Source organism: Coccinella septempunctata, chromosome 7, assembly GCF_907165205.1.
Source record: "Coccinella septempunctata chromosome 7, icCocSept1.1, whole genome shotgun sequence".
Taxonomy (NCBI): Eukaryota; Metazoa; Arthropoda; class Insecta; order Coleoptera; family Coccinellidae; genus Coccinella; species Coccinella septempunctata.
Genome location: NC_058195.1, coordinates 3627656 through 3651153, shown reverse-complemented (window position 1 = coordinate 3651153; position 23498 = coordinate 3627656). Strand labels below are relative to the sequence as shown.

The 23498-nt window shown below is 38.5% G+C and overlaps 2 protein-coding genes across 2 annotated transcripts; both read right to left on the bottom strand.

Annotated features, from left to right (window-relative positions):
• Window positions 1-379: 379 nt before the first annotated feature.
• Window positions 380-2565, bottom strand: LOC123318038 (bifunctional coenzyme A synthase). Its single transcript, XM_044904711.1, has 7 exons — window positions 2218-2565; window positions 1767-2157; window positions 1501-1701; window positions 1256-1447; window positions 996-1204; window positions 802-945; window positions 380-750 (listed from the first exon to the last, which is right to left on the bottom strand). The coding sequence occupies exons 1-7, from the start codon at window positions 2416-2418 to the stop codon at window positions 502-504; spliced, it is 1587 nt and encodes a 528-aa protein (XP_044760646.1). The 5' UTR covers window positions 2419-2565; the 3' UTR covers window positions 380-501.
• A 556-nt stretch (window positions 2566-3121) lies between these two features.
• Window positions 3122-22920, bottom strand: LOC123318036 (unconventional myosin ID). Its single transcript, XM_044904706.1, has 14 exons — window positions 22610-22920; window positions 12121-12227; window positions 11618-11791; window positions 10557-10798; window positions 8337-8513; window positions 7839-8283; window positions 7011-7124; window positions 6805-6956; window positions 6574-6741; window positions 6274-6518; window positions 5869-6086; window positions 5097-5575; window positions 4118-4362; window positions 3122-3983 (listed from the first exon to the last, which is right to left on the bottom strand). The coding sequence occupies exons 1-14, from the start codon at window positions 22699-22701 to the stop codon at window positions 3776-3778; spliced, it is 3066 nt and encodes a 1021-aa protein (XP_044760641.1). The 5' UTR covers window positions 22702-22920; the 3' UTR covers window positions 3122-3775.
• Between the last annotated feature and the right edge of the window lie 578 nt (window positions 22921-23498).

Genomic DNA, 23498 nt, shown 5'->3' with positions numbered 1-23498 from the left:
TTTAAAACACTGTCAAGATAAGCACTTTCGATAAACTGTCGTCAATTTTCTACTATTCGCACCCCAAATCGCATGATACAACAATTTCTTCAAGTGACTCGGTGCAACTAATCAGATAGACTCGGATGTAGTGAACCATTCATTGTTTGCGTTTTGAATCGTTTTTCGAAATTCTAGGGGTTGTAGCTCAGCCATCTTGAATATTTCATATGGACAATTTTTGATAAAATTACTCATTTTGGAGACTTCTCTCTTCTGTCAAGGACAGCCTCACCTTTGAAAGCACCCGGTATACTAATTTCATAAGCACCGACTGGGAGATTTAAGAGAAATGATGCAATTCAAGAAAGGAGACGATAACCAATAAATTAGGCAGTCGTTACTTAAAAATATCAGTTTTAATCAACACTAACGATCTTATAAAATTCAATAGCAACAATACAACAAAAATATTTTGTATAAAAACATATAAACAATATCTTTGGTCCTACTGTTTCGATTTTACGAGCAAGCCTCATTTTTGTTTTGTGGAACCTCCATTCGATCCTGCAATAATTTCCATGCTCGATGAACTTGCTGCCTTGTGTATTCCGTGCTCCATAATGTACAAAACACGACATTTGCAGCCTCTACGTATGACGAATTCAAGGGTTGTGCTTGAATTCTCAGCAAGGCCTGTTCCTCGTTGAGGTTATTCCGTTCAATGAGACGTTTGACAGCTTCATCTTTGGGTATGACAGTTGTCCAAACCTTAAATATTCACAAATAACAAAATGAAAAACCAAAATGCTCAATATTTACCTCATGACAGTGATTTTGCCAATCGGCCTGTAGCAAAATGGCTGCATCAATCACAATTACATCTTCGGTCGCATTCTTCACTTTTTCTAGAATGTCCTTCAACATCTCTGGCCAAACTGTGCTGTTCAGTTTCTCAAGTTCATTCTGTAAACGATCAAGATAAAATTGTTCATTGAATAATCCATTTAACTCACTCTATCTCTGAACACGATAGCCCCCAATTTTTTCCTATCAATCTCTCCATCATCCGCTAAAATTCTATCCCCAAATTTATCAACCAACAGCTTATGACAAGGTTTGCCTTTCGCATAAATCCCATGTCCAATTTTGTCTGCGTCTATAATCAGAGCCCCCAGCTCTTTCAACCAACCAGAAACTCCAGATTTTCCACTAGCAATCCCTCCTGAAAAATTCTATTGACTTTAAAACTTCTAACAAATTCCTATTTTCTCACCTGTTAATCCGATAACATAGGGCCTCGCTGGAATTCTAGTGTTGATTACCACAGGTTTCAAGAGCGTTCCTAATAACCTCATCCTCATAGTACTGGAACTAATTTTTTTTTCTTCCTCAGGACCACTTTCGGGTTCTTCTAACAACTCGACAGGGTGAACATAGAGCTGAGATAGGTTTCTCGATGCACGAACTGAAATTTCACAGTGATAAATAGTATGACGTTTTGAGAGACGAAAAGCTAACCTTCATTGACTTTCTGACCACCCCTAAGAGTTTCCCGACTAACAACCAACATATCCATTGTGGGATCAACAATGGAAGGCCCGAATGGATCAGAAATAGGAACAATATCACAGGGAACTTCTGGACATATGTCGGTCATGAAACTTCTCACATTATCCACTCTTGTATGGAGGTTTTCAATGAGTTCACTGAGAATTTTTCCTGCAAAAAATTCACTTTCAATTATGATATCATAAGTTTCTTTATATTCCTCGAAGGGAGCATACCTTTGATCATTTCATCATCCGTAATGCCTATTGTCATCTTAGAGTCTGATCTCAAAGCCAATTCGCTCAATAATAACTTGTGAGCGGAATGCATCCTATCAAAAGTACCTCCAATGACCCCATGTTTGAATATTTTATTCTCTACATTCTCCGTTAGCCCTTCAACGTTCATTCCTAGGTTATGTTCGGGTACATTGTCCAAAGTTAAAATTTTGTAATTTCTAGTTAATGTACTGACCCTCTTATTCAGGAAACTAACGACTTCAGTCTCATTGAACCTTTTATCAAATATGACAACATCTATTGGGGACTGTGTTTTAATTACAGATTTATCATATTTGAGACCAGAGAGAAGGACTCTAACATCTAAAGTTTTACAGTGTCTGGCTGCCTAATAAATGAATAAATATTTAAGAAATTGAGAGAAGGCAAGGAATAAATAATTGCTCACCTGAGAGTAAATCCCATGAATCTCTCGACTATATTTGGATAAGGACGGGACCAAATTATTTTGGATATTGCTTGTATTTTCAGATAATGCATTCAAAAATTGTATATACAAGATCCTAGACACCTGTTGCTGAACAGAGGATAAAACAGAGCCTACTTGTTTGAAATTTGTTAAAACCAATAATCCCGTATTGAAAGCCATCTCAATGACGATTATTATATTATATTTTATATTAAAGGTCAGATCCAATACGACGATTTAAGATAACATTGATTGATAACTCCACAAAAATTCGAAATTTCCTTTTGAACCCTTGAAATCTCAAAACAAGAAGCACAGATCTGACACGAATTCAAAAGTTTGCGCATATGACTAGACTGAATTCGATGATCGTTTCTAAAAACATGACGTCGAGTCATGATCTAAAAAGATAACGATTCCACTAGCAAGAAAGTCTAAAAAAGAGCCGAAATTTATCACGGAACTCGTGAAGGTCACAGAAAACCAATAATAAATAATAATAACCTGCAATGATTTTGTCTGAGATAGTCACTAAAGGCCCTCCTACACTCTACACTCAACGATTAAGCCTGGCTTATGCTGGTCGGTAACTTATTCTCTGATTTAACTTTAACAGTAAACTTGGAATTTTCAGGTTTTTGGATTCACACCCATTTGTATTAAGAAATTTAAACCAGGCATATTTTTTCTCTACTTTGTTCCAATAGAAATCGGTAAGTTCAACTATCTTCATTGAACATCTTGGGTGAAGCCAGAATTTCTTATTTCAAATAGAACAAATCTTGAGTGGCAATGTCGAAAAATCAGAAATGAGTAATGAGGAAAGAGGGAAAGGAATATCGTCAAAAAAGACACCATGATTTTTATTCAAATAAAATTGCACTTAATATTTCATATTTAATAAGGCACAATAATAATGTATACAATAATGGCACTTATTAAATCCGATTTCTCTAAAATAACATCAAAAATATACAAAAAGTGACAACCATGTATATCATCCATTTGAAAATACTCTTGTTGCATTGATCACGGAACAGCAAGCATAGATCGAACTATATAAAAATACGATTATTATTATTGTTGCTTTGTAATTTTTTTAGTAAGTACACAACAGTCAGAATGTCTTGCGACATACTGCACCTAACCTCAAAACTTTAAAATATCCAACAATAAAGGCACCAGATAGAAAAAAACATCATCGAATCTCATCTAACTATTTTATGATCCTCGAAATATATTTCCGAAAACTAAAACAAAGGTTCCATTCGATATTTCAATGTGTTTAAAAATGAGAACAATCGAAATCATAACAATTTTGGCCTTGAATTTTCTGCTTCAAACCCATTTCTTCCTATAAAAAAACTGAAGGAAAAATAACAGTTAAAGAAACGATTTTTTGTACTTAACAATAAATAAAGTTCAACTAATAATAGCTCAGGGATAATTATGTAAAATATTTGAATTTATCATCTTAAAAATCACATTTGTTTCAATACATTAGTTTTTTAGAAACGGAAACGTCTCACTAATACGTTCAGCATTTTATATAATTATTTCCGTTACCATTTTCCACTATGGCATAGTTCGATGGAAGCATGTAAAGTATGGTGTTGCTCGACCCTTTCCTGAAGGTGGGTGCAGTAACTTCCGAACTCCCTTGAATATTTATCACCTTTTTCTTGCCACCCAAGGAGCAAGATATAGTTTTGCTTACGTTAACTGGTAGTTCGTTATTGGTTAATCTGGAAACAGTCAACCATTAAATTTCTTTACTATGTGAATTGATCTTTTGAATAAAAACTATTTTTCATCAATTTAAAGAATAAGAGACCAGAAATAAGGTTTCAATTTTCGGATGAACGAAATTCTAACTTACTGTACGTATCTGCTCAAGATTATACCCAGAAGCTCGCCGATCCTGTCGTCTTGGGAATCGCAATGCAGCGAAACCAGGAGATCATTGCCGCCAGGACAATGAAGAACAATCAGCTGATCGTTGCCGGGACTGACGGTTATGCCCGTTAGTTCTTTTATCGCCACACCCTCCTTCATGTTTCTAAACTTCAAGTTGTCCAACTTGAAAATGTACATGTCGGTTATGAGTAACACCCTTTCAGCCACCTGAAACATTTCATCTTCAGGAAAAATAACGATAAACAAATATCTAACTTTCGGGGCCAGTGTACGAAACGCCCTGTATATGCGACTGCATCGTGAAAAACATCCTGAATTGGGAGATAATTGGAAACAGAAACTAGAGTGCTGAACAAGTGTGGCTTTTCCCCTATCCTAATCGGTTTTATCACTTCTGGGAGTACGATATTCTGGCTGGCGTGAAAACTCGTTGGAGGCGAAGTTGCTTCTATTCAAACGTTTAAGTTGAGGTACGCCACCGTGATTTTAAGCGCGCAACAAGTAAGTAGTGCCAGAACAACCGCTGGAGACAACTTTCGTATACCGGGTCCAGAGTTAAGAGAGCACTCCATAATTTTGATTGAGAACCTCAGTTTTAACCCCTAGGATTACGATTTTCTGGGTGGAGTGCAAAACCGTTGGAAGCAGAAACTGTAGAGGTGAACAAGTGTGCCTTTTTCCCTATCCTAATTCGTTCTATCACTTCTGGGAGTACGACACTCTGGGGTGCAAACCCGTTGGAAGCAGAAACCAGAGTGGGAAAGAATTTTGCCCCCTTTTCCCTTACCCTTTTGGGTTTCTCTTCGCTGGAAGTACGATTTCTGGTTGGCGTGCAAACCCGTTAGAGACAGAAAACAGAGTAGAGAACCGTAGAGAACTCCTCTTGACCTCTACCCTGTCCAGCTGCAATTATCGATAGTCAAACGTACCCGAAGACTCACCTTGTTGAACTTATTGAATTTCGTGACGAACGACGAGAACAGCACCGAGCTGAAGTGCTGGCTGTTCTTCAGATTGTTGACGGCGTCGTTGAAGGGCGTGTAATTGATATTTTCCGCGTGCTTGCTGAGGTAGTTACCCTCCCATTTCCTGGAGACGCCCCAGTTCGACCTCTTGTGCAACAGGGCGCTGGCCGCCATGATCTTCAGCTTCATCTCCGGCCACTGCACCTGTGGTATCTTCTTCAGTACCATGTACGCGCGCCATCTGTTGAACATCGCCCGAAGGATCTTCGTGGATTCGCGCATGGTCAGCGGCGGCGCCGGCCATATTATGCTCTTCCCGTAGTCCTTGGCCGTTTTGACGTGGCCAAGTTTCTTCTGTAGCGCGTTCACGTAGCAGCGCGTCTTCTTCAGTCGGTAGGCCTTGATCATGACCAAGGCGGCCCTCATCTTCTTGTAGTGCTGTCTGGCGCGGTAACCTGGAAACAAAAACAATGAAGGGAAGGCATTGATTATCCACTTGGTTGCTAGGGTTCTATCTGACTAAAATATTCGTTGCGACGTTGCCGCTTCTACGGAAAAATACTACAATAGGCCAGCCCAACGTAGGACATCCTGTAGACAAATATACTGACCACTACCTCATCAGCAGTGAAATATTAGGCAGTAGAAGCTTTTTCTTCGATTTTAAAGGATTCAATTAGATTTTTCGAGGGAAAGAAGCAGGAAGTTCTACTAGTCGACAGCAAAACATTGACGGGATTGTTCTTACCCCTCCAAGTCTTCTGGATGAGGGTTGCGATGCCCGGGATGAGTTCGTTCCTAGCGCTCTCCAGAGCGAAGATGGTCCTGGGCGATCTGATGAAAATCTTGGTCTTTCCGTACTTCACGTCCTTGCTGAAACCTCTCTCGTCCATTATTATCTTGATTCCGTCCTTCTCTAGGCCGGCGCGGAAGTTAGGCCAGGTGAATTGGGATATCATTTTATACCTGGAAGGGAAATTGATCGAATCAATAAGTTACCTAACAGATAAGCTGTCACAGCAACTACAGACCGCCTGTCTGACCCACCGCAGACATTTGGCGAAAAATAAGAAGCTAGACTTTTGGAGTAAATCAAAATGGGACTGGATTTCCTAGAACAAAACATCGAAAGGTTCCAAAATGAGGCGTTTACCTCTTCAAGAATCTGTCGTATCGCTGCCTATAGGCGAAACCCGCCCTCCTAACCCTAACGTTCTCCACCAAACCCAAGTAGCTGACCTGGTGCTTCACCCTTTCCTCGTCGAATGCCGATGGCGATTTCATCTCGTTGGGTTTGATGCATCGAACGTAGTGCGGTTCCTTGCTCAACAGATTCTTGACCAGTTCTTGCATAGAATTCTTGAATAAGGTACCCGCGGTCGCCGGCCTTTTCGTCGTCTAAAACATAAAACAGTTTTTCGATCATAACCATCGATCAAGACCTATAACTCACCTCCGAAATGTGCTGGGATCCTTCCGGCCACATGCTCCTCAAGTTCGGATCCTTGGAACTGTACAGCAACCTCTTGAAGTCCTGGAATAGGGTGTCCTTGTTCTTGTCGAGGAAACCGTTGATGCAATAAGTCACCTCGCCGGCGTAATGGGTGATCCTGAAGTCGATCTTGAATCAAAAGACAAATCTTGAGTAATATCGGTGTCGGTGAAGACGATTGGGAGGCCTCACCTTGTGCCTCAGCTGTTTAAACGCGGGTTTCAACTGTCTAGAGCAGTAATGTTGGTGCCCCTTCAGTTTTTTATCCATATTTTCCAGGAGTAGTTCATCGGTTACCCTTTCAGCGGTCATTTTGCAGGCGTCGTCCATGATGGATAAGATACCTTGAATGGTTCGAATTAAGTTTTGAAATATTCCCATCGGTTATGGTTAATTACCTGTATGTTGGGCTTCCACCAAGTCGCAGATGATTTGGTTGTTGAAATAATCTATATTCTGCCATTCTATACCTTCCCTATTGTATTCTTCCTGCTCTTGTTTCAATACCAATTCTGAAAACGACGTTTTAGTTATAGTTTGGTGAAGGGCTTACATTCCACCGCGTTCTTAAGATCTATTGTGCCCCCGGTCAGAGTTGTTTTTACAACTGCGCCATCTACAGCTCCAAGGAGGCTCATTCCTCCTATAATTTTCTCCTCCAAGACATTCGCTGTGGAGGCTTGCTATGGTAAGGCATCCTCTAACCTCTAACTCACTGAAGCATTAGGAAGGTTACTTTTACTCAGATCCAAATACTTCTTGGATCTTTCAAAATCCCGAAGGAACTCTTTAGATTGATCCATTCCTGGTCTTTCTCTGTTTGTTTCTTCCTTCTCCAGAAACTTTTTCGCGTACTCGCATTTTCCTATACCACAGGAAGGCTCTGGGCCTGTAGATGGCGTTTATGCTCCCTTTCTAGCGAGTGTGTTGGACTGCTCGTCTCCTTGGATTTCAGAGGAACCCAGACTAGGGGGACCTTGATGTTTTAACGAGTTTCCTTTGGCACTCCTTCGCTTGAGATAGGAGGTAAGTGCTTTGATAGCTGCTTGACTATCAGAATGGACCACTATGTCACATCCTTGATAGTCTCTTTCCAGGTTTACATCTACACTAGTATTTACGCCATAAAAACACTCGAGCAGAGCCCAACCATCGCGTATTTTAAACTTTCCAGCGTTAAACATGATATTTCCGACATAAGATGAATCCTAGGTCCTAGTACTCACCAATGAACAGCTGCTGCAGCTTCTCGTTACAGTAATTGATGCAAAACTGCTCGAAACTGTTGTTATCGAAAATTTCGAAACCGTATATGTCCAACACCCCAATCAGCGAGCTCTTGTACTTGTACTGGTAGTTACTGTCGTCCACGGATATGGCCGAATTGATCCTTTCCACGATCCAACTGAAGAGCCTGTCGTAGACGGCCTTGGCGAGCGCGTCCCTGCCGTAGTTCGCCTCGCTCTCCGTGTGCTCCTTCCTCATGATGTCACCCCTGGCCGCTATGACCCTCTCGCACAGCGCCCTCTCCAACTCCCTTCTCTCCACCTGCAGCAGCGTGGCGACGTACTCCACCGATCTGTTGTCCTTCACCGACAGCTTGTCGTCGCTTTTCGTGAACTCCACGTTGCCCAGGTGCAAGATGGCCGCCACCACCCGCCATATTGAATCCTACGAAAGTCCCAGATTAGTTGCCAAAGTTGCGGAATTTCGCCGATATATACCTGTTCTTGCTTGTTGAAATCCAGCGTGTTCATGGAGTGGGTGACGTCTTTGAAATCGCTCTTGTCGTTTATGGTGCTCACCCTGGTGGCGTTACCTTGTTTGACGTAGAAGTAATCGGTGGGGTTTCTGGATAGGTTCAGTTTCTTCAAGGTTTCGTCGCTGCATCCGGAAAGAAGCTGGAAAATAACTTAGATGCTTACAATGTTTCCGGATCATCTTCAATCAAGCATCTACGTCTGAGTACGCCCAACAAAGTAGCGTAGCACTGCCATGGTACACACATGACAAAGACGATTCATAATTTTCAGATATCGCACATCTGAGTGAAGTATCAGTTAATATTATACATCGGTTTTGTCATGTCAGTGTTACGCTACTTTGGTGGGCGCTCTCCCTAATGTTTCACAAAACCTTAGACCTTGTGTAACGTGGTTACCTCGGAGAAAACCTCTGATAGCGAAGAAAAGATCTATCTTGAGCGCAACTACGGGATTTCACTGATGACAAGCGGTATCTCTTATTCTCTACCCCAAGGGCTTACGCGCCATGACTGACAGAAAAGAAGAGATTTCGGATTCAACACTTATGACGCGGAACGCGAACAGGGGGGTTGACGGGACTTTCCCTTCAGTACCCCAAGGGCTTACGCACCATGACTGATAGGGAAGCGAAAAGTCAGACTCGCGAAACAGGGTAAAGTACGATAAAATATAACAGAAAGCGATACAGTACAGCAGTGTCAAAGAAGTAACCGGTGTAGAATGAAGAAACTGAACGGTAAAGACGGGGACCTACCTCCTTTATTTCAGGCACTCGCGGAAAACAAACGAAAACTAAAAATTAATTTTATTATAAATATTTTCGAAGGCGGAAATGTAAAATGAAAGGAATGCACTAAGATGAACTCCAATTTTTCTCAGAAAACTGGAGATGATTACACTTGGTTTATGGCATTTTTTTAATTTAACATATTTTTTAAAATATCTTTTAATGTATTCGTATTGGATGAAATAACCACTTATCCCCTTAATCTTGTAGTCATATTTTACAAAAAATATGTAATTCGTTCGGCTTAAATAGTACCCATTACCTTATTTTTACAGAATGCATTTAGCGATTATTTTGTTTGCATCAATTTCTACTTTCTATTATTATAATCTTCGGGAAGATCCCATCCAATTATTAATTTAGCGTTATCTTTACATTACACAAGATTACATCATGATTCTTCGAAGGGACTACTTGATTACAAAATATGATATCATTTGAAGATTGCAATGATATAGATTTTTCTCTGAATGAAGAAATTCTACCCCAATTTCATGGAGTAAATTGAATTCTTCGTTTAGCGGAATTTGATTTTTCTGCAATAGATATTTTAAATGTCTGCAAACAGTAAATGAACTCGGTGAAAAGTATGAAAAGGTATGAAATTTGTTTTTTCTTGAGCTATCCAGGCTTATAATCATTCTAATGAGTGTACACTACGACATGCTAGTGAAATTTATTATATTCGTTATCTCGAGCATTAAAAAAAAATTTAGTTACGTAAACTAATGCAATATAAAGATAAGGGCAAATGCAAAATTTTTGAGATTAGGTGACTAATCTTTCAGATTATAACATCAATGGAATTGAAGTCGTAAAAACGTGTGTAAACAGAACATGTATACAATATATGAATGCATTTCGTGAAAAAATACATTGTTAATATGCTTCACCTACCTAGCAATTAATCTTGGAGCTCAGAGAATATCTTTCAATTCAATTTCAGTATATGCATTTCAAGGTAAAATGTTTTTGAAATATGATACGATATCAGAGAGGATCTTTCACACAATTTTTTATTTTAAGTTCCAGCCCTTCAAGTTTTGTTTATAGTATCTTTATCTTGTCCATATGTAAAAAGTGTATTGTGATCAGAATTTTTTGATGCTTTGATTTCATTCATTTTACTTATTTATTTATTTTAACAAAGCTAGGGGCAAGGATAGGCTAAAGTTGTCAGAATTGCGAGAACTATGCTTCTTAAAATCCCTCTCTTTCAGTAGGTTTATAGGAAAAATTTTGGAGATGCTAAGACCTGACAGCCCCTCCAAGACCCCTTCAGAATACACCTTTTTTGTCGCATCCTGTATAATTTCCACGTCTTGCAATGTTCCGAACATTATATCACCCTAAGATATTCCTAACAAACATGATTACGCCATGCCACTGACCTGATAGAAGCAGTGGAAATTCCTCTCGCCATTCTGCTGATAAATGACGCGGCATTTTTCCAACAGATACTTATTGATGTGACCGCCAATAGGGTCCCCCTTGAAATCGAAATGGATGTCCATGTACTTTCCGAATCTGGACGAATTATCGTTCCTGTTCGTCTTGGCGTTCCCGAACGCCTCCAATATCGAGTTCGATTGGATCAGGATGTTCTTCACACGTTCGATATCCTTCAGTCCACCTTAAAAGATTTCTGAATTAAATATTAGAAGGCATTGTGTTGCTGTGACCGAAGAACCGATGAAGGAAGGAAGATGCACATAATTAGGATTGTAGGGTAAAAAGATGGGAAACGAGGCGACTAAAGCGACGTGAGCGCCATCTGTGTTTCGAATGTGTTACTAAGACCCCTAGGACGGGTTGAAATATTAATTTGAGGGCCATTTGCCCTCAAAAATTCAAGTATAAAACAGAAAAATGTTATTAAACAGCAGACATCAATGATATCGGAGAAAATTGCGAGGTTTTGACAATCGATTTGATAGATGTCAGATTGTTAACGTCAGGATTGACGGAAATTAGGTTAGCAGCGACCACAGAACGGGTTGTTTTACATCGATTGGACTCATAGAAAATCATTTTGGCCAGGGTATTCAAGAAAATCATGTACCAAGCGGATATTTCCACGCCATGCCAGTAATTTAGAATCATAGACATAGAGACATGGACTGAGCAATGCCAGCATGAAATTGGCTATTTATTAGAAAGAGAGAAAAGCTCGTCGGGACATTACCTGTCTCTTTTTTGTTCACATAGAGGTGAGTGTAGACCAATCAAAATTCTAGAAAAAGACAACTGCATTCCCGACGTGTTTTTCTCTCTGTCACTTTTTTTGACCGTATTTCATGCATAGATATAAAGGGAAGGCACAGTCCATGTCTCTATGTCTATGTTTAGAATGCTGAAAGACAAAGGTTCAGACTGAGGTTAGGATCGAAGTGATCCAACCTGATTATTTCTGTGCACCTGAAGGGAGGGGGGCGTAATAAGAAAATCTTACCTTGATTCGTCACAGCAGCGATGTATTTCATTATAATTTTCGAGGCTTCCGTTTTTCCAGATCCGGATTCTCCGCTTATGACTATGCAAGTGTCCCTACCCTGTTGTTTCATCACTTTGTGCGAAGCATCAGCTATCGCGAATATGTGTGGAGGATTTTCGAACAATTCCCTTCCTGAAAAACGACAATTTTCTTAATTGGAGGGAAAATTGATAAATATTCATCTCGAGACCGTTCATTGGCAGGGTGATGACGTATTGGGTGGCAATGCCAAGCCATTGAGGGTCAAACCCTTGAATACAAAAGGATTTGGAAGGCTCAAAATATTACTTTAATCATTTTAATCAGTGAATTATTCATCTCTACCTCTACTCGATAATTTTTACAGTACTGGAGCATCGACACTGGATCTACAATCATAAACCCTTCGCCTCAGTGGTTCGACCTTTAGGCCCTCCAATAATACGCGCTGACCTTTCGATGCTCCTTTAATTGGTACTTACCTTTATATTGATTTACGTGAGCATTGTCGTAAATGTTCATAGTTCTGTAGGGATTGACTGAAACACACACCTCCCCTATGTACGTGTAGATTTTACCATTTTTGAACCTGGAAACGTGAAGAAAAACCTGAATATCGATATAACATTGAAAGATTACGAAAAAACTTGTATTACGATAATAAATTAGACCAAAACTGTGGCCTAAAATTCTAAAAATATCTTTTGAGGCCATCCATCTTTCAAATTTGATAAAATTCTGTGGTTTCATGTCCAATCCATAGATTCATGCGATTGAAAAAATCCTACATCCTATTTCTATGCGCATTCGTGCAGGTCCGACTCTAAAATTTACTCTGTCCTCACAGGAAATGGACACCGGTTACCACTTATCGCGAAAAGTAGGGCTTAATCGTAGAATCATGTATTTCTCAAGCGGTAGAGCAAGTTTATTTCCTGTCTGTTATTATTGCCATCAAATCTGCCGATTTTTCATTCACCAACACGATGATTGATGTTCTACAATATCGACCTCGTATAAACAGTGAATTTTCCCTAAATTGAGCCAACCTTGACATAAAAAAGGAAATGATGTTGATAACGAAACAGAACTTATTATTAATATGTGGGTAATACGTTGTAGTATTATGTCATTGGTTAAATATTCGCCAGTGCGTTTTCGCGGTGAAATTCGTGACATAGAATAGTTGACGCAATCTTTGTGGTTTCACACGGGTCTATGCAAGCTGCGTAGGTATGAAATAGACCGTCCGCCGTGAGACACCCTGTATATTCCCCCGAAGAAATGTTAAGTGTGTTTCCGAAGTTTCATTAGGCTGATTTCCTCACACTAATTAGTGGAAAAAGTTTCCTGCTCGATCAATTCCCAGTTCCATTAATAATTATACAACAGGAAAAGCGAGAAAAACGGCGAACAACGAAAGTTAATTGATGGCATGAGTCAGTTCTGCTTATAATTAAAGATGAACTGACGTATAATACCATATGATACTGATAGTGAAACTGAACATGGAAACCGTTGAATGCTTTCAGGAAAAGACGATCGTTCCTCAATTAGTGCTGGAATAAATAGCTAAACTTGGGATATTTCCTTGCTTTAACGTCAAGATCATAGGGCTACCCAAAAGATGGGGTCAGTTAAAAATACGTCAAGACCGAACGGTTGCAACCAGGTCGATGAAGTTTTCGAGATTCATTGCTAGAAGAAATGCTCATTCAGAATTTGTATCACTTTAAGCTCTTCGTTGATGATTCAATAGAGAATTGCACTTCAGAGAGCCCTTCAAAGTGAACTCGAAAATGAAAAGTGGAAAAACAAAAAAAATCGATTTTCTCGTAAACAGTGTTAGATATACGAAAGTTTGGTATAAAAATATAGGTTTTCGAACACGCTGAATCTATTGCGGGCAATTTCGAAAGCCTATCTCCCTTCGTTTAGATTTTCATCTTGGAAATGGCATTTTTCAAAAATTGCAAACTTCAATCTGCGATATCTCCTGTTATATTCGTCTGATCCAATTGGGATTTGCGGTTTCGTAATCAGCGATGCCAAGGCTTCCACCCTAGCATAAAAACTCGATTTCGAAAATCTCGATTTTTTGGGACAAAAATGAGCAAGGGGTTAGACCCCCCTAAAATGACCTATTTGCTCCTCTGCCTGAAAATCAAGGTGTCCTACAACTGTCTTAGGATATGGAGTGCATAGAATTCTTTTTGAAGATTCTAGAAAACCAAACAGTTGATGATTCAATAGAGAATTGCACTCCAGAGAGCTCTTCGAAGTCAACTCGAAAATGAAAAGTGGAAAAACAAAAAAAATTATTTTTTCCTGAACAGGGCCAGATATTTGAAATTTTGGTATGGAAATATAGGTTTTCGAACACGCTGAATCTATTGCGAGCAATTTCGAAAGCCTTTCTCCCTTCGTTTAGATTTTCATCTCGGAAATGGCAATTTTTCAAAAATCGCAATTTTCAATCTGCGATATCTCCTGTTATATTCGTCTGATCCAATTGGGATTTTCGGTTTCGTAATCAGCGTTGCCAAGGCTTCCACCCTAGCGTGAAAACTCGATTTCGAAAATCTCGATTTTTTGGGTCAAAAATGAGCAAGGGGTTAAACCCCCCTAAAATGACCTATTTGCTCCTCTGCCTGAAAATCAGGATGTCCTACAACTGTCTTAGAATATGGAGTGCATAGAATTCTTTTTGAAGATTCTAGAAAACCAAACAGTTGATGATTCAATAGAGAATTGCACTCCAGAGAGCTCTTCGAAGTCAACTCGAAAATGAAAAGTGGAAAAACAAAAAAAATTATTTTCTCCTAAACAGGGCCAGATATTTGAAATTTTGGTATGAAAATATAGGTTTTCGAACACGCCGAATCTATTGCGAGCAATTTCGAAAGCCTATCTCCCTTCGTTTAGATTTTCATCTTGGAAATGGCAATTTTTCAAAAATCGCAATTTTCAATCTGCGATATCTCCTGTTATATTCGTCTGATCCAATTGGGATTTTCGGTTTCGTAATCAGCGTTGGCAAGGCTTCCACCCTAGCATAAAAACTCGATTTCGAAAATCTCGATTTTCTGGGTCAAAAATGAGCAAGGGGTAAGACCCCCCTAAAATGACCTATTTGCTACTCTGTCTGAAAATCAGGATGTTCCATTACTGTCTTAGGATATGGAGTGCATAGAATTTGTTTCGAAGATTCCAGAAAACCAAACAGTTGATGATTCAATAGAGAATTGCACTCCAGAGAGCTCTTCGAAGTCAACTCGAAAATGAAAAGTGGAAAAACAAAAAACATTATTTTCTCCTGAATAGGGCCAGATATTTGAAATTTTGCTATGAAAATATAGGTTTTCGAACACGCTGAATCTATTGCGAGCAATTTCGAAAGCCTATCTCCCTTCGTTTAGATTTTCATCTTGGAAATGGCAATTTTTCAAAAATCGCAATTTTCAATCTGCGATATCTCCTGTTATATTCGTCTGATCCAATTGGGATTTTCAGTTTCGTAATCAGCGTTGCCAAGGCTTCCACCCTAGCATAAAAACTCGATTTCGAAAATCTCGATTTTTTGGGTCAAAAATGAGCAAGGGGTAAGACCCCCCTAAAATGACCTATTTGCTACTCTGTCTGAAAATAAGGATATTCTATCACTGTCTTAGGATATGGAGTGCATAGAATTTGTTTCGAAGATTCCAGAAAACCAAACAGTTGATGATTCAATAGAGAATTGCACTCCAGAGAGCTCTTCGAAGTCAACTCGAAAATGAAAAGTGGAAAAACAAAAAAAATTATTTTTTCCTGAACAGGGCCAGATATTTGAAATTTTGGTATGGAAATATAGGTTTTCGAACACGCTGAATCTATTGCGAGCAATTTCGAAAGCCTTTCTCCCTTCGTTTAGATTTTCATCTTGGAAATGGCAATTTTTCAAAAATCGCAATTTTCAATCTGCGATATCTCCTGTTATATTCGTCTGATCCAATTGGGATTTTCAGTTTCGTAATCAGCGTTGCCAAGGCTTCCACCCTAGCATAAAAACTCGATTTCGAAAATCTCGATTTTTTGGGTCAAAAATGAGCAAGGGGTAAGACCCCCCTAAAATGACCTATTTGCTACTCTGTCTGAAAATCAGGATGTTCTATTACTGTCTTAGGATATGGAGTGCATAGAATTTGTTTCGAAGATTCCAGAAAACCAAACAGTTGATGATTCAATAGAGAATTGCACTCCAGAGAGCTCTTCGAAGTCAACTCGAAAATGAAAAGTGGAAAAACAAAAAACATTATTTTCTCCTGAACAGGGCCAGATATTTGGAATTTTGGTATGAAAATATAGGTTTTCGAACACGCTGAATCTATTGCGAGCAATTTCGAAAGCCTATCTCCCTTCGTTTAGATTTTCATCTTGGAAATGGCAATTTTTCAAAAATCGCAATTTTCAATCTGCGATATCTCCTGTTATATTCGTCTGATCCAATTGGGATTTTCAGTTTCGTAATCAGCGTTGCCAAGGCTTCCACCCTAGCATAAAAACTCGATTTCGAAAATCTCGATTTTTTGGGTCAAAAATGAGCAAGGGGTAAGACCCCCCTAAAATGACCTATTTGCTACTCTGTCTGAAAATCAGGATGTTCTATTACTGTCTTAGGATATGGAGTGCATAGAATTTGTTTCGAAGATTCCAGAAAACCAAACAGTTGATGATTCAATAGAGAATTGCACTCCAGAGAGCTCTTCGAAGTCAACTCGAAAATGAAAAGTGGAAAAACAAAAAACATTATTTTCTCCTGAACAGGGCCAGATATTTGAAATTTTGGTATGGAAATATAGGTTTTCGAACACGCTGAATCTATTGCGAGCAATTTCGAAAGCCTTTCTCCCTTCGTTTAGATTTTCATCTTGGAAATGGCAATTTTTCAAAAATCGCAATTTTCAATCTGCGATATCTCCTGTTATATTCGTCTGATCCAATTGGGATTTTCAGTTTCGTAATCAGCGTTGCCAAGGCTTCCACCCTAGCATAAAAACTCGATTTCGAAAATATCGATTTTTTGGGTCAAAAATGAGCAAGGGGTAAGACCCCCCTAAAATGACCTATTTGCTACTCTGTCTGAAAATCATGATGTTCTATTACTGTCTTAGGATATGGAGTGCATAGAATTCTTTTTGAAGATTCCAGAAAACCAAACAGTTGATGATTCAATAGAGAATTGCACTCCAGAGAGCTCTTCGAAGTCAACTCGAAAATGAAAAGTGGAAAAACAAAAAACATTATTTTCTCCTGAACAGGGCCAGATATTTGAAATTTTGGTATGGAAATATAGGTTTTCGAACACGCTGAATCTATTGCGAGCAATTTCGAAAGCCTTTCTCCCTTCGTTTAGATTTTCATCTTGGAAATGGCAATTTTTCAAAAATCGCAATTTTCAATCTGCGATATCTCCTGTTATATTCGTCTGATCCAATTGGGATTTTCAGTTTCGTAATCAGCGTTGCCAAGGCTTCCACCCTAGCATAAAAACTCGATTTCGAAAATCTCGATTTTTTGGGTCAAAAATGAGCAAGGGGTAAGACCCCCCTAAAATGACCTATTTGCTACTCTGTCTGAAAATCAGGATATTCTATCACTGTCTTAGGATATGGAGTGCATAGAATTTGTTTCGAAGATTCCAGAAAACCAAACAGTTGATGATTCAATAGAGAATTGCACTCCAGAGAGCTCTTCGAAGTCAACTCGAAAATGAAAAGTGGAAAAACAAAAAACATTATTTTCTCCTGAACAGGGCCAGATATTTGAAATTTTGGTATGAAAATATAGGTTTCCGAACACGCTGAATCTATTGCGAGCAATTTCGAAAGCCTATCTCCCTTCGTTTAGATTTTCATCTTGGAAATGGCAATTTTTCAAAAATCGCAATTTTCAATCTGCGATATCTCCTGTTATATTCGTCTGATCCAATTGGGATTTTCGGTTTCGTAATCAGCGTTGGCAAGGCTTCCACCCTAGCATAAAAACTCGATTTCGAAAATTTCGATTTTTTGGGTCAAAAATGAGCAAGGGGTTAGACCCCCCTAAAATGACCTATTTGCTCCTCTGCCTGAAAATCAGGGTGTCCTACAACTATCCTAGGATATGGAGTGCATAGAATTCTTTTTGAAGATTCTAGAAAACCAAATAGTTGATGATTCAATAGAGAATTGCACTCCAGAGAGCTCTTCGAAGTCAACTCGAAAATGAAAAGTGGAAAAACAAAAAAAAATATTTTATCCTAAACAGGGCCAGATATTTGAAATTTTGGTATGAAAATATAGGTTTTCGAACACGCTGAATCTATTGCGAGCAGTTTCGAAAGCCTATCTCCCTTCGTTTAGATTTTCATCTTGGAAATGGCAATTTTTCAAAAATCGCAATTTTCAATCTGCGATATCTCCTGTTATATTCGTCTGATCCAATTGGGATTTTCGGTTTCGTAATCAGCGTTGGCAAGGCTTCCACCCTAGCATAAAAACTCGATTTCGAAAATCTCGATTTTCTGGGTCAAAAATGAGCAAGGGGTAAGACCCCCCTAAAATGACCTATTTGCTACTCTGTCTGAAAATCAGGATGTTCCATTACTGTCTTAGGATATGGAGTGCATAGAATTTGTTTCGAAGATTCCAGAAAACCAAACAGTTGATGATTCAATAGAGAATTGCACTCCAGAGAGCTCTTCGAAGTCAACTCGAAAATGAAAAGTGGAAAAACAAAAAACATTATTTTCTCCTGAACAGGGCCAGATATTTGAAATTTTGGTATGAAAATATAGGTTTCCGAACACGCTGAATCTATTGCGAGCAATTTCGAAAGCCTATCTCCCTTCGTTTAGATTTTCATCTTGGAAATGGCAATTTTTCAAAAATCGCAATTTTCAATCTGCGATATCTCCTGTTATATTCGTCTGATCCAATTGGGATTTTCAGTTTCGTAATCAGCGTTGCCAAGGCTTCCACCCTAGCATAAATACTCGATTTCGAAAATCTCGATTTTTTGGGTCAAAAATGAGCAAGGGGTAAGACCTCCCTAAAATGACCTATTTGCTACTCTGTCTGAAAATCAGGATATTCTATCACTGTCTTAGGATATGGAGTGCGTAGAATTTGTTTCGAAGATTCCAGAAAACCAAACAGTTGATGATTCAATAGAGAATTGCACTCCAGAGAGCTCTTCGAAGTCAACTCGAAAATGAAAAGTGGAAAAACAAAAAACATTATTTTCTCCTGAACAGGGCCAGATATTTGAAATTTTGGTATGGAAATATAGGTTTTCGAACACGCTGAATCTATTGCGAGCAATTTCGAAAGCCTTTCTCCCTTCGTTTAGATTCTCATCTTGGAAATGGCAATTTTTCAAAAATCGCAATTTTCAATCTGCGATATCTCCTGTTATATTCGTCTGATCCAATTGGGATTTTCGGTTTCGTAATCAGCGTTGGCAAGGCTTCCACCCTAGCATAAAAACTCGATTTCGAAAATTTCGATTTTTTGGGTCAAAAATGAGCAAGGGGTTAGACCCCCCTAAAATGACCTATTTGCTCCTCTGCCTGAAAATCAGGGTGTCCTACAACTGTCCTAGGATATGGAGTGCATAGAATTCTTTTTGAAGATTCTAGAAAACCAAATAGTTGATGATTCAATAGAGAATTGCACTCCAGAGAGCTCTTCGAAGTCAACTCGAAAATGAAAAGTGGAAAAACAAAAAAAATTATTTTATCCTAAACAGGGCCAGATATTTGAAATTTTGGTATGAAAATATAGGTTTTCGAACACGCTGAATCTATTGCGAGCCATTTCGAGAGCCTATCTCCCTTCTGAACCATAAACCGCCAAAATACTTCAGGACGAAGCATTCATCGAGAGAAAATTTCCAATCGATACCATCATCGCTTAAACCACCGACAATATTTGTAATCAGAAGCCAATTCCCATGATTTCAAGGGGCAATCAATCGGAAGACATGCTTCTCATGAATATATTTCACAGTCTGATCGTCATCGTGTTGCTATTGTAATCTATTACACGCGTTTACTGCCTCCGAACGTGAAATGCGGATGTGTTGAATTTGTTATGATGTTTTCACGAAAAGTCACGGAACAGCGATCTTTTCAATGACACACAGAGCACCATGATATTTTTCATTAGAAGCTATTTTCACATAATCTAGCTTCAAGAATTCCGAAATTGAAGTAACAAATTGGTGTAAGAATATTCCCGCATATCTTGCAGCAGTCGCATCAATCTTTTTCATTATCGGATAGAAGAATAACGTTCTGTATCTGCCGAGACAATTTACTACTAAAACAATTCATATTTGACCTGTCCGTGAAGTCATGGGCGTCAAAGTGACTCATCAAGATGAACAACTTGTCATGTTGTTATGGAATTACGAATCCAACTCTCTAGTTCCACATCGAGCGATAGTAAACTCTGAATCTTTCAGGTTCGCGGATTACAATATGATTCATCGTTCGGTGTTTGCAATAGGAAATAATGAATGGAATATTGATCCAGATAAGGAAGGTTGGGTTCCTGGAAATACCATGATGCGTATGAAAATGTTCATACTTGTGGTGAGTTCATGCAGAGGTAGTAAGAAGCAGATCGGTCCCTTTCTTAGGTATTAGTTCCCAGTAACTCTGCATAAACTCACCATGATGGCGATTCAGAACCGTTTATGGAACTAACGAATCGATTTAATCCTCAGAAAGCCTCATTTCCTAAGCGATTTCCAACGAATTACCGAAAAAAAAGGAGAGTGGAAGCACCAGATCGTGTACGTTAACTAATGGAGGAGATTTTTCAGCGATTCGAACGATTGAAAGTTGCATTTATTATTTCGTAATCTCCGCTGTGATCTTTAACGAGCGTTTCGCAGCAGTTACAAGAACGAATTAGTGTTATTAACTGTTCGGACTCGATTGATTTTCCGCATTCATCGAGAACAATCAATTAAGAGTTGGCAACGCCAGATTGAGAGCAACGCGTAACTTCCAACACTTTTCAAAACTGCCCCATTCAGGGTGAGTTTTGACGGTAAGGTTGTTTTTTGACAGAAGGTAGAAGTCATCAACCGTATGGCACAGAAATAAAAGTTTTTATTTCCAGATCCTCCAATACTTGTTCAATGAGGTATCTGAGGATTCACTCAGGGACTCCCTGTAGTGAGAATCAACCTTTATTTCCACAATACAAAACGGTAATGGAATAAAAAACGTGCTCAAGTTCTTTGGAAACATCGACATGGGCCACATCCTTGACTGAAGATTCCCAAACGTAATTTATATTCGCTCATGTTTTTTAACATCCGGACCAGACGTCTTCAACCAGTCTGTTCGGCTACCATTGTGGGTGAAACATTCTTGTGATAAAACTCAAGTATTTCGTTATGGAAAATCATAAAGGTTTTTTGGGATAAATCAATCCAGACGTATGGGCAATATTTCAGCCGTTTTAGATCGCTGGTGACATCACAAAAAGGACCCTTTGTATGATTGGCGAAATTGAAGAATTTACTGCGGCATAAAATTAATGTATTGTGGTTTCTCCGGTCTCTGACCTACTGTCATACAATTTGGGGTACTCAATTTGTTTTATGTTATTTCGGTGAGGTCTTCTGCAGCTGAACTCCATATATTTTTGTTTAAAAGCATTTAACTTTTCGATTTGAGGTAGAATACAATAGATTATTAATCTTAGGCCTCAACTAATATCTTTCCTCACTCATATGAGTTTGATAAAATCTGGATTTTTAGCGAGGCCCATGTGATCAAACCAAAATTCAACGAAAAAACTGCAGCGCCTTTAAAATTGGATTTCATGAAAGCACTATAAAATAATTATATCGGCAAAGTTTGGCAACAGGCATGTATGAATTTTATAACGTTGTTGGCGTCTTGTTCTCACGCTTAACTTAACCACTATTGGTACTATTTTGTTATGACTTATGTGTCCGCTAATATTGAAGTCGTTGCCATTAACAAAAGCGTGCCTTTCTGTTGACCTGCAACTTCCCGCGAAAAATTTCCAAATAGGTTGCAACAGTGTTGCCAAATTTTTCCATAAGGAAAAATCCTAAACCCCGTCCTGAACTGACAGGGAAAAATCAACCCCATATTTACTATTTTCACTGGCCAGAAACTTATCCGAAATACATAAATATTGCTGAATGAATATTACTATGAATATAGAGTAATGTGGCATCAATCGAACTTAAACTCCAACATAATGATTTTAAGGGCTGAAACTATTGAGCTGGCTTTTAGATGGAAAACTATGAGTTGAAGAATAAGCAGGAGATTCAGATTATAACAGTATTTACACCAAAAATTCAAAATTATGATACAAAACATTAAATTACAAATATTTACATCGAAATGATCATGTAAGTGGTAAATTACTGAAGTTAAAATAAGTATTAAAAAAAAACCTTCGGTGAGTACTTTCGTAAACTCGTACAAACACAGAAAATAAGTGGGAGTGGATAAAAATTAAACAGATTATACATAAAACAAATAAATGTTGCAGGTGCCTTCAGGCTTTGATTACAACAATCATGTTTATGCCTTTCTGGTAAATTTTCGTGAATTAGGACATGAATAGATACACATAGAGGAAATTTGCATCAAGCAAAATCTGCCTATCTTATCTAATCAGAAATGATCTTATAACTTTATATAGAAACGTTGTTACATCGAAAAAACGCAACAGGTAAGCATTTAGCGGTTAACAATAATCAAATTCCAATGCGAGTTGATTATTATTCAACACTTAGCACTTCTTGAAACACTTTTGGAAGTAAGTGCCTATCCTTGTTCCAGCAAAGATAATAATGGAGCAACCACAGTTGTTTTGAGAAATATTTCCAGACGATAATATAATTTATTTCATTTGAAGCGGATTGGGGTGCAGATAAAGCGGACCATACCTGAGTTCCAAGTTATTCATAAAATTCTCCAAGTCGATTTTGTCCAAAAGGACGAAATCGCCAACACCTACAGGCTGTTGAGTAGTAGACATTCTGATATTTTCGCACAACGTCGATTCAATTAAGCATTATTTCATAAGTATGAGGATAAGCTTCGAAGTTCTTTGTTTACTAAGACAACACGTTGATTTTATCACAACACCTGTGTGGGGTCAACCGAATACGTTGAGCAAATGTCAAGTTTTGAATGCGGCTCTAAACGTCAACGTCATACCCCCAAACACGCTTTCAAACGACTGAAATTTGTCAACGAAAATGCCAGAATGACGTCATGGACATAAAAATTCCTGGAATGTCACAGAATGCCCCGCCCCTCTATGTGTTTCATAGAACTTTTCTCATCTTTCATAAAGAAAATCAAGTGTCAAATTTTAGGTTATTTTCTCTCTATGCACCTGTGTCATAAACAGCTGATTTTAGATTTGTGTTAAGTCAGGGGCTTGACACTTCCTTACCCCCACCCCAAATACGGTTTTTAGTTATGCAATCAATCGCTATGTGGCACTGCATACGAAAATATATATCATATTCTCCACAGATTACTGTATTCTGACATATTGGATTTGTGAACGCCAACAGTGTCAATGTCAATATGCTCTAATGCAAATTCTTGTTTACAAACGAGATCTTATACGAGAGTAAATTAAAAATACCCATTTATTGAACTCGACAGTTTTATCAGGAAATCAATTTTCTTGTAAGAAATATTTGATTCAAAGAACCACGTAATTATAACATTAATCGTTTATACTTAAACCAATCCAACCAAACCCTTTAAAAATTGTGTTAATGGAAATGAAAGTCAAACTGTGTAGTCAGTTATTAAGCC

Coding starts and splice junctions, on each gene's coding strand:
- LOC123318038 (XM_044904711.1), bottom strand. CDS start 2,418: ATGGCTTTCAATACGGGATTATTGGTTTTAACAAATTTCAAACAAGTA. Junction 1,702..1,766: donor GGATGATGAAATGATCAAAG/GTATGCTCCCTT, acceptor AATTTTTTGCAG/GAAAAATTCTCAGTGAACTC. Junction 1,205..1,255: donor CTATGTTATCGGATTAACAG/GTGAGAAAATAG, acceptor AGAATTTTTCAG/GAGGGATTGCTAGTGGAAAA.
- LOC123318036 (XM_044904706.1), bottom strand. CDS start 22,701: ATGTCTACTACTCAACAGCCTGTAGGTGTTGGCGATTTCGTCCTTTTG. Junction 6,957..7,010: donor GGTGGAAGCCCAACATACAG/GTAATTAACCAT, acceptor GAACCATTCAAG/GTATCTTATCCATCATGGAC. Junction 6,519..6,573: donor GATCCCAGCACATTTCGGAG/GTGAGTTATAGG, acceptor TTTATGTTTTAG/ACGACGAAAAGGCCGGCGAC.